This window comes from Lycorma delicatula, chromosome 9, assembly GCF_047948215.1.
Source record: "Lycorma delicatula isolate Av1 chromosome 9, ASM4794821v1, whole genome shotgun sequence".
Lineage (NCBI taxonomy): Eukaryota > Metazoa > Arthropoda > Insecta > Hemiptera > Fulgoridae > Lycorma > Lycorma delicatula.
Window position 1 is genome coordinate 46838696 of NC_134463.1, and position 11396 is coordinate 46850091.

General features: G+C 31.5%; 3 protein-coding genes across 3 annotated transcripts; 2 read left to right on the top strand and 1 right to left on the bottom strand.

Annotated features, from left to right (window-relative positions):
* The first annotated feature begins 2213 nt into the window (after window positions 1-2213).
* On the top strand, window positions 2214-3440 carry LOC142330646 (uncharacterized). Its single transcript, XM_075376091.1, has one exon. It carries the CDS (start codon window positions 2214-2216, stop codon window positions 3438-3440), a length of 1227 nt encoding a protein of 408 aa, XP_075232206.1.
* A 964-nt stretch (window positions 3441-4404) lies between these two features.
* Window positions 4405-6679, top strand: LOC142330647 (matrix metalloproteinase-18-like). Its single transcript, XM_075376092.1, has 2 exons — window positions 4405-5902; window positions 6669-6679. The coding sequence occupies exons 1-2, from the start codon at window positions 4405-4407 to the stop codon at window positions 6677-6679; spliced, it is 1509 nt and encodes a 502-aa protein (XP_075232207.1).
* LOC142330648 (uncharacterized) lies at window positions 6608-10569 on the bottom strand. The gene is made up of 3 exons (XM_075376093.1): window positions 9832-10569; window positions 8937-9162; window positions 6608-8816 (listed from the first exon to the last, which is right to left on the bottom strand). Exons 1-3 carry the CDS (start codon window positions 10567-10569, stop codon window positions 7057-7059), a joined length of 2724 nt encoding a protein of 907 aa, XP_075232208.1. The 3' UTR covers window positions 6608-7056.
* Window positions 10570-11396: the final 827 nt, after the last annotated feature.

The following is an 11396-nucleotide window of genomic DNA, read 5'->3' on the forward strand; positions in this document are numbered from 1 at the left end:
TCACGATTTTTTAGCGTGTGAAGAACAAACACATTTTAAAGTGGTAGATTTCAAAGGAGCTCGTGCCAAAAACGCCGCTCATCCAGATGATGAAAACGATTTGGTGACCATGAGATATGTACGGTTCCTTATTCAACAGAAATTCGATGAGATCATCGCTAAAATAGAAAATATGATAGGAAAAGAAATAGAAAATCCTTTAAGAAGTAAAAATACTAATGACCCCATTGTTCGTCAGCGATTAGAGGAAAGTATTTCTCGATTGAAAAGCGAGGTTCAGAAAGATGCGGTAACTCAAACTGAAAAAGAATCTGATTTAAATACGGATGCATTGACCGAAGACTTTTAGTTGGGATAAAATGAAGAGCACGAACAAGTGTAACGTTAGTTGTAAAACAGGAAACGGATTGATAAGTTCGATCGAAAGTCTTCCGGGTAAAACTTTCGGTATTGCACGTAACGTAGTAGGAACAGTTCTCAATCGGGCTGTAGATCTTCTTCCTTTCGAGGCTCACATACCCGGTTACCAATATTGCGGACCCGGAACAAAACTAAAACAAAGATTGGAAAGAGGCGATCTTGGTATAAATCCACTCGATAAAGCTTGTAAGGCGCATGATATAGCGTATAGTATCTACAACGATTCTCGGCGAAGAGCACAAGCTGATAAAGAGTTAGCGGAAAGAGCTTGGCAAAGGGTATCCGCGCCCGATTCCAGCATTGCAGAGAAGGCTGCTGCGTGGGCTGTAACAAACGCTATGAAAATAAAGAGTAAATTCGGCGGAAGATTGAAGAAAGCTTCAGTCAGAGGTGTGCGAAAAAAACTATAAGAAAAAAGGGGAAAGGTGCTTATCTTGAACAGTACCGATCTAAAACCGGATGCGGCGTAAAAAAACGCCGGTCTGCAGGTCGCAGTCGTCGTCGTCGTCGTCGTCGTCAAGGCAGAAAAAAGCATTAAATTTACTACGCAAACTCCCCATTCATCCTTTATCAGATGTGGAGTTAATACGGTTTGCGCGAAAAATGAATTTACCCCACTTCAGAGGTGTTTTCATGCGCGATACTTTACCAGCTAGAATAAATAAATTCGAATCGGGAATAGTGAACTTGGACAGTGTCCTCAATCCGGGTACGCATTGGGTTTGTTATAAAAAACGTAACGCGAACGTGTTTTATTTTGACAGTTACGGTAATTTACAGCCACCTAAAGAGCTAGTCCAATATCTTAAATCCAACAAAGAGAAAGTCAACATCCAGTATAATTTAGACCGCAGACAGGATTTTAATTCAGTTGTTTGCGGGCATCTATGTTTAAAGTTTCTGATATGTTCTGCCTAAACGGAAAATCTTCTATACTGTCTGCAGATTTTTTCCCTCCGATAGAACTCGGCGATGCCGCGTGGGAAATCGGCCTGATTGATTTTATGTCATATAATAACATTCAAAATGTAGAAAAAGAAAAAAATAATATGTTTTATTACGGTTACCATGGCAGTAAATCGATAAAGCTTCCGCCGGGGATGTATGAGATTGATGATTTGAAAGTTAAATTGAAACATGGGATGGGCAACTGCGATGAATCGAACGCGACTGACAATGATAAAGGTAAACAACGAAATCGCAATAAAAATGATGCAAAATGTTTGATTAAAATCTTAATCGAACCTACGACGATGCACTCGCGTTTATTTTGTACTGAAATAGTAGATTTTACAAAACCACATTCTATCCGTACTCTTTTGGGATTTGATGAAATGGTCCTACCAGCAAACTTCTGGCATACATCTCAGAAACCTGTTAGTATTTCATCTGTAAATGCAATACGTATAAGTTGTAACATCGACCGCGGTTCATTTGTAGGCGGAGAAGAAGGTCATATCATTCACGAATTCTATCCCAGAGTTGGACGGGGATATAAGATAATTGAAGTACCGCACAGTGTCATTTATCTTCCGGTCAACACCAAGTCTATACGGAATATAACTGTGCACGTTTATAATCAAAATTCAGAACTGATAAGTTTCGGTGGTGAAGAAGTGACGGTGAGACTGCATTTAAGACGAAGAAACGATGGTGCTGATTTTCGTTGATAAAGCAGAATATAAATTCCCTCCCATAGTCCCGTTAACGACTAGTCAACCTGCGAAGCTTAAACGGCTAACACGAGAAAACGTACGATTTTTGGAATCTTTAGGTTTTAAAGTATTACAACAATGAGCGGACAGATAATAGACGTTGATACTGCGAACGCGGTATTTGATGAAAGCATTACGGGTAAAGAATTTCATACTCACTATCCTTATGCATCAACTACATTTAATAATAGTGATGAAATAAGAATTCCTGTCCAGCAACAGGATGTATACACGCTTCCGTGCGAAAGTTATTTACTCATCAACGGAACGTATAGTGATGCTAATGGAGTTTCAGATTCAACACTAAAACTATGCAACAATTTTGGCGCGTTTCTTTTCGATGAAATTCGTTATGAAATTGCAGGACAGGAGGTGGATAGGGTGAGAAATGTGGGGATAACTTCAACGATGAAAAATGCTCTATCACTGAGAAACTTCGAAAAAGATTCAATTTTTATGCATGGTTGGTCATCGGACGGTGTTGAAGATATCCAACCGGTCAACGGTGTATATATCGATGGTGAATCGGCAAAGTTTAAGGTATTACTTCCGCTGAAGATGCTCTTGGGCTTTTTTGAAGATTATAATAAGATACTGCTAAACGTTAAACAGGAACTCATTCTGCTTCGGGCTTCCACTAATAATAATGCTGTTGTCGTTCCAGCTGGAAAAACATTTACCTTCACAATAACGAAAATTAGTTGGAAAATACCATATGTTAACGTATCGGATGAAAAACGGTTATCACTTCTTAGACTGGTAGATAAGGATGAACCGATTTTGATGATGTTCCGAAAGTGGAACTTGTACGAATACCCAACTCTACCTATCAGTAAAGATGTAATTTGGACAGTTAAAACAACAACGCAGGTGGAAAAACCTCATTATGTTATCATTGGATTTCAAACATCGAGAAAAGGAGACGCAACAAAAAGAGCTTCGAATTTTGATACCATTTCACTTAATAACATACGCTTGTATCTGAATTCAGTATATTATCCTTATGAACACATTCAAGGAGATAGCATTATATTATACGAAATGTTTAAGAGTTTCTATAGATCTTATTATAACAGGAATTCAGCGGCTGCGTTAATTACCCCATCCAAGTACTATGCTATGCCATTAATCTTTATAGATTGTTCAAAACAAAACGATACTTTGAAAACTGGCGCGGTCGATATTAAAATCGAGATACAAACTTCTACCAACATTCCCGACAACACAACAGCCTATTGTTTGATGATAAGTGATTGCATAATGCAATATTCTCCTTTAACTGGCACAGTCAAAAACGTTTCCTAACCAGTTTAGTCTGTTAGTCGGTAAAGTCAACATGTCTGTCTTTATATCAGACTTTACTTTTTTTCGTTTACCCAACGCTGATGTCTACATTAAAGAATTAGTTTTAATTTCTTTGGATGGGCTCCGATTCGAGCAATATCTATTCAAGCCACCTTTTGACTACTATGATATTTCATCTCAAACTACAAGAGTTGCAATACAAAACTTTCAGAAACAAATCGGATTCAATTGGAATTCGGGTTTTATTGAACACTTGAGGTTATCAACCATTTTTGAAAATTTAGCACCAATGTGTACTATATATGTAAAGTGCAAAGAAAAGAAAAAAGTGTTAGAACAAATACTAAACAATAAACGGAATATAATAAAAGACCTTGACGGTTACGATTGTCCTCCGATCGATTTATTCGGTTCTTCAATAAATAAAGTATGCCCTTTTGGTGAAAAACATAATTGCGCTATGAAAAAGGCTATATGGTTACACATGTGGTGGAGTGAACAAAGTAAATTTTATTATATGTTGGAAACGGTGGGAAATGCTATAGAAAAAGCAAAAGAGTGTTATTTAAACAGTCCCGGACGTAACGTTCTACGTCACCTTCCTAAGCAGGTTATTATCGACCTTTACGGAAGGTATGTTCCGCCTAAAATTTATGAGGATCTACCCAACTACATGCAACAAGATCCAGACATCAAGATTCTTCAACTGTTTCCTGAAGATGAAAAAGACTGGAGTGAAGAATAATAAATTTTAATTTGAAATAAAATTGTATTTAAAATTTAACATCAAATAAAATATGTATTTGTATTTTGATTATTAAAGAACAATAAATAACTTAAAAAAGAAATAGTTGTTTTTATTTTAGGTTTAATTATCCCTTCTCCTCTAAACAATAAGATTTTGGAATGTATTTAAATGAAATGTTCCATTTGTTACGTTCAGTCTTTAAAACAGTGCAATAAGATGATTATCATATACTTCATAACGTTTTTTATCACAACAATTTCTATAAATGCAGATGAATTTGATTCTAATAAATTTCTATTGGACTATGGATATCTCAAAGGAGATAATGCAAGCTTAACTGATGAAAAAGCAGTAAAAGATGCCGTAAAACTGTTTCAAGAATCTTTTCATCTTCCGGTTAATGGGGAGTTAAATAGTAAGACCATCGCTTTAATGCGTGAGCCTCGATGCGGTGTACCAGATATATTACCGTATGTAGTTTCAAGAATCATATGGAGAAAACCAGAACTGAAATGGCACTACCAACGAGCAACGGCTGAAAAGATGAAATTAGCTAACATAGCTTTTGATGAATGGGCAAAGCACACATCGTTAAGTTTCAAACATGATTATTACGGATATGATATCCTAATTTCTGACAAATATGGTATCCACACATGTGCCAAAAACGATAAAGTTCGATGCTCGAGCAAATTTGATGGACCTGGAGGTGTTTTGGCGCATGCGTTTTCTCCTAACACTGCTAACACACCCATAGAAATTCACATTGATGAAGAGGAGAATTGGAATTTTGATCCTGAAGGTAAAGAGGAAAAAGACAAAACCAACCTTCTGAGCACGTTGATGCATGAGATTGGTCACGCCTTGGGTGTTCGCCATTCTTTCAATAAAGATGCTCTCATGTACCCTTTACTAAACAAACGTTCAAATTTAAGCGAAGACGATATATTAGCCATTCAGTCGCTTTACGGCAGTAAAGCGATGACAACTACTGCTAAACCTGTTCAAACGACTAAATCTACTACTGTTCCTAAGTCTTCAGAGGTTATTACCGACGTGTGCGCAATAAAAGAAGATGATGAGAATAAAATTCATTACTTGCTAGTAAATGGTAAAGTTTATGTAATATTCAAAAAACAGTTATGGATAATAAATATTGCGAACAGCAGTAAATATGATAGCAAAAATTATTATAGACCACTTGAAATTACTGAACGATTAAAGTTTCTTTCTTTAGATACATTCAAAGGAATAGATGCGATGTACCAGAGACCGAACGGAGAAATAGTATTAATTGAAAATCATAAATTGTTTATGTTCAATCTTAATACTCAACAGTTGGTCATAGGCTATCCTAGGAATGTATGTTCACACTTTAACATCGGTCATCCTTGTACGATTAATGGTATCGTAAATACATATACTGGAAAAACTTATGTGATTTATAATGAAGATTTTGTGGGGGAGATAAATGAATGTTCATTCACTGTTGCTCGAACAGATCTTGTATCCAATCTGTTTCCTGGAATACCGGCAGATATAGATGGGGTTACTCGTTTTAACAACGGACTACTTTATTTTTTTAAGAATGGAAATTATTATGAGTATAATGAATTCTTCCAAAAAGTAATCAGATTTGGAACTAAAGATCATGAGCTTTTTGGTTTGCTATGTTACAGTAACAATATCTTAAAACAGTTCACTGAATTTATCAGTAAATTTCATGTTTATCCTAAAAAAGAAGTTTAAAAGGAATTGTGTGAATTTAGGATAAAGAAAGAATTATGGATAAGTTCATGTAAAAATTATATTTTTGATTGAAATTTGTAATCAAATTTTATTTAATAAATTAATTCAGAAAAATGTATTGTAACTTATTTTAATAAAAATAACTACCTTTTATCCTTTTTATAATTAGTTTTTAATGATAAAAAAGGTTGAAATAAAATAAAAACTGAAATAAACTTTGAAAAATTATTTATTTTTACAAAACATTTACTTTTGACTATAAAAAATGCTGGATACATTTTATTAAATATAATAAAATACTAAATACATCTTTATTTAATATAATAAAATAATACATACATTAATTTAATTGAAACAATAAATATCTATTTAAAATATTAAATACATTTTAATTGATTATAATAAAATAAAACATACATTAATTTAATTGAATATAATAAAATAATAAATATATTTTAATTGAATATATTAAAATACTAAATACATTTTATATTGATTATAATAAAATAAAACATACATTAATTTAATTAAAACAATAAATATTTATTTAAAATATTATTGATAAAATTACCAATTTTTACTATATAATATAGAATTATATTGTTTACTAAATAAATAACTAAACCATTTATTCGATCTTTCTGTAAGAAAGTGAATCTTTACGGAATTATTATGTTTTTTATTAATTAAAATTGATACAATGTTATTGAGAGTTTCTGTTGTTAAAACAGAAAATATATAATTTTCTTCTTCATCATCAATATTTAAATTTTTAGTCAAATGAACACAAAGATAGTTATCAACCATTTCTTTAACTGAAAGATATGTAAGTGAGAAAAAATTATTTAGTAAACAATAATAACATATATTCGGATCGATTACATTCTTATAATTAAACCTGCTGTATACATTAACTTTAAAATCTAATTCATTTTCGTCTAGTATTAAAAATAAATGCCTTAATTCATCTGTAACCTCTATTAAGCCACTAGTTATTGCTTGAACCACACTTAATGTTGAACATGCTACTAATGAAAGCGGTTTGGTTACTCTAATGCTATAATAACAAGATTTTTTGTACATTTTTAACTGAAAAGAAAAAACAAAATTGAAAATAATTTAATGATTAAATAAACGTTTAAGTTCTAAAGGAATATCAACATGCCCCCAAGGTAAAGTTAATATGTTATTAACTGCAACACGTTTATCATCATAACTGCTTAATGCTAATTTGTTTACTGTCACAGTTTCAACTAAGTGTTTTTTTGATCGAATCAGTTTCATTTGAACATAAAGGTCTTTGCTATCGTCACTTGCTTTCAATAAACAGTTTCTGTAATGGTTGATATTTAATTTGTTTTTTACTACATTCTTTTTTATTCCTTTAGCTTTTTTCGTAATCCCCTTTGTAGTTGTAAAAGTATATAATTTTGCTCTTAATCCGATAAATTCTTTTATAGGAATGCCGTTACATTCATCCTTAAATTTACCTAAAACTTTTTTATTTTTAATTGAAAAAAGAGGATGTGAAACAGGAAAATCAGACGTATCAAAATACTCAATAAAACTTTCATCTTGTAAATCTTGGTAAAAATCATGAGTCTCTATTTCATAAAAAAAGCTATCGGTATCCATATAAAGAAGATTAATCTTAGATCTATATTTTTTCTTCATTATATTATAATGAAAATTATACATTAGTGTCTTACTAAGTTCTAACACTGATAGACCCACATACAGAGGTTTATCTAATTTTATTTTTTCTTTAGTACACTGAACTGCACAAAGATTTTCATTATATATTATTCTATCTTTAAATGTTGGTTTCGCGATAAGTTTCATCAACCTTTTTTCTGATGAAACCAATTCTAAATTAATACGTTTCCTAACGTTTTCCATACACTTCCCAAATACCGCATTATTCATTAATTTAAATAAGTCTTTTTCAAAATCATTTGTTGCCGATTGTCGATTTATAGTATTTAAATTTATATAGCTTTTTAACCAAGGAGATTGAATAAATTGCAGTATTTTATGTACTTTAGTTACTCTAAGTCCGTTACGAATAGCTTGTTTTAAATTAACATAATGACAAATATAATTATTTTTAGTTTTTAATGTTGTTACTAATTTTGTGTGAGATGAAAAAGGGGGAACTTCATTTATCGGAAGAAATGGAAGATCACTGTGTGTATTATGAAGAAATTCAGGATACTCTACGTCAACTTCAAAAATAAAACCAATTATACCATCATCTTTAAACGATAATATACTATCTGCTATTGATTGTTGAATTTCTTTTTCAACCCATCGAAAACTTTGTTTTGGTAGATGTTGGCTCATTGCCCAACCGTATAAGTTATTGGCATCTAGATATGCTAAATATGTGTGTGGTAATTTATTATCATATTCTTCAGGTATGTAAGGATTGTTTGCCTTCGCATACTTTTTAACACAAACCGATATTCCCCCTCTAATACCCCTTTCTAAAAACAAATAAATATCATAATCTGTGATTAATTCAAGTGAAACTCGCGTTTTATAAAGCATAGCATCAAATGAAAAACCAGGAAGTGTAAAGTAATATGCGCAATCTAAGCCATATTCTCTTAAACAAAGTAAACGAAAATTTTCAAATACATCAGCTAAAAGAAGAACATCGCATTTTAAATAAAGATCACTATATTCACCTAAATTTTTTATATTGAAATGACTCCAAACAGTTTTAGCATGAATATAATCATTTTCATCAATATTTTCTCCTGTAAGCGAACTATAAAATTTCTCTTTAGGTGGTAACTGAGTATCTTCTAAAACTTCCCAGGAGCTAGTATACTCATAAGGATAAACTCCTTTTCGAGTTACAAGATGAAGTTCATCTTGTTTAAATGATTTTTTTAAATGAAAAAACTTTTCAGTGGGTAATGTTTTAACTAAATAATCTAAACTAAATGACATAAACCGGATTGAATCAACGAAACGAATAGACATTTGGTTACCGATAGTTTTTGTAAATGAAATATACTTCTCAGTAGTATTCGGAATTAAATTTATTCTTTTTTCATCATATCCTAATTCTTTAACAATGAAATGCGAATCATAATTTGAGCTGTTATGAAGAAAAACAGGAAGAAATGTTTGATTACGTCTTTGCAAATTACATTTATTACAAAGAGCAGCTCTATATTTACCTGTTAAATGGCAATGATCACGAACTGGAATTACCTGCGAACTGAATTTAATTTCACACATCTGACAAGAAAGTGCGGAATCGAATGCGATTTTATCTTCATCAGTAAATATAATTTTTTTATTAATTTTTAAATAATTATCAATTCTTGAACAAATATCTTTAAGCACTATCATAAATTTTTTAGTTGCATCTTTTCCTCTATATAAGAAAGGAGTCGAAGGTAGAACATTTTGTATAAAATCTGGAACTGATGGACTTGAAACAAAATACAAACAGAAACTCATTGGAATATGGTGTTCCGTAGATACAGTAAAAGATTTTTCATTGTTGGGATAGCATGTTGAGACAGGTTTTAATATGCATTCAAAATCTGCATAACAAACAATTGGTACTGCAAACATATGATGAAAATTTTTAAATTTTAACATAGGAGGAAGACCGTTACAATCAACCTCAGGAAGAATAATTTTTGCTGGCGCATTTACTTTACATTTTTCTATATGTTCATTCATTTTTATAGTTGAATATTTATCGGTTTTATAAAATGTAAAACATCTTTTGCAAATAGTAATCCTATGGTTATTCTTGGTTAATTGGGAGCCAATCAATCTTTCAAAATTGGTTATATAACAATAATGAAAAACTTCATTGTTTGTTAAAAGTAGCAAATCAAAATGTTCATTGCGTTCTTGTAAACATACTTTTACTGGAAATATTATTCCTTTCTCATCAAATGAATATACATTTACAGAAACATTATTTTTTTCTTCAAAAATTTTTATCTCGCCTAATGGTGTGGGAAAAGTTATACCGTGAAATTCGAATTTATCTAAAAGAGTCTTATATCGCATATCTACTCTTTCACGATGAGTACCTTTTACAAAACGACAAAGAATAGACCATTTAAAACAAAATTCATCCTCATTCTTAATATTAATAACTGCATGCTTTTGTTGAAATTTACTTGGTAATGGAATATAACATGAACCTCTTAAAGGACGAAATTTATTTACTCTTACTAATATTCCATCTAAAGTAATAAGAGTCCATCCACTCTGTTTTCCTTCAAAACTAGCTTCCTCCTCAAGCAACTGTTCGGTTGCGTTCTGAATAGCATTATCTATATCATTTATACTGTATATGTCAAAATTATTAGTTTTAAATCCTACATCTTTTATATCACCTGTCATTGGCTTTTTATACGTTAATTCTATCAATATATTAAATTTTACAGAACCATAACGAGCTAATGATTCTGTTAATATTAAAACAATATGTTCACTAGCATTCTGCAACGCTAACCATACATCCGAACATACATCATTATCATTTTTATAATAATACGTTAAAAGATTACATGCAAATGCATTTTCAATTAGAGTAAACTCTCCCATACGCTGAACTGCTTCCAACCTAACTCTTTTATATTTATTGTCCATTTTCCTGTTTCAATCCTGCGAAAAAAATTTAAACAAAAAAGTTAATCAAGTAAACATTTAATTTTTTTGCTGTATAGGACTTACCTTTGCAACTGATCTAACTACTTTTTTATACCCGTTTTCAGTTTTTAAATTATCACATGCTAGCGAAATAATATCATTAATTCATTCGAAGCGTTCATCATTTTCATTAATAACCATCTCCAATTTAGTTTTTACTCTTTTGTATCTATCCTTAAACGATAACCCTTCAATGTCATCTGTCTCAAACAACTCTAGCCTCACCAAATATTTACCTTTTTTTGCTGGTGTCCATGCTAAAAATTGTTTGTCATTTAATTTTATCTCAATTGATTGTGAATAAGTAAATGGTTCACGTTGCGGGATGGCCTCTTCGTTAAAAACGTCTTCAATTGTCCTTTTTCTATTACAAACCTTCATGTAATTCCAGATTTCATCTACATCAGATTTTAAAAATTGTGGCTTATCTGAATCACTCAATCCTTTCGCCCCTACAAGAATCTCACTACAGGGTAATGTTTTATGTAACACATCTAAAATACCCATTTGGTTATCATCATATGCGTGAGGTAACATTACCCTAGTTCTGAGTCCTTGTATATAAATTTTTAAAATCTGAAATATAGATTTTATTTTTATTGATGGATGCGCCATAACTTTCTCTTCAGCCCTACGTAATGCTTCTTGCCAGAGGGTGATAGAAATCAAACCATACGAATAAAATAGAATAATAATATCAATTAATGTTATTGAAAGTTCATCCGGTTCCATATTAATCAACCCACCAGCTGAAGAATGTTGTAAAC

What these genes read in the sequence shown, in the direction of transcription:
- LOC142330647 (XM_075376092.1), top strand. Translation starts at nt 4,405, where the DNA reads ATGATTATCATATACTTCATAACGTTTTTTATCACAACAATTTCTATA.
- LOC142330646 (XM_075376091.1), top strand. Translation starts at nt 2,214, where the DNA reads ATGAGCGGACAGATAATAGACGTTGATACTGCGAACGCGGTATTTGAT.
- LOC142330648 (XM_075376093.1), bottom strand. Translation starts at nt 10,569, where the DNA reads ATGGACAATAAATATAAAAGAGTTAGGTTGGAAGCAGTTCAGCGTATG. An exon ending in GAATAATATTTCCAGTAAAA is followed by an intron (nt 9,163 to 9,831) that starts GTATGTTTACAA and finishes TTCAGTTCGCAG; the next exon opens with GTAATTCCAGTTCGTGATCA. An exon ending in TTCATTTACAAAAACTATCG is followed by an intron (nt 8,817 to 8,936) that starts GTAACCAAATGT and finishes CATTTAAACAAG; the next exon opens with ATGAACTTCATCTTGTAACT.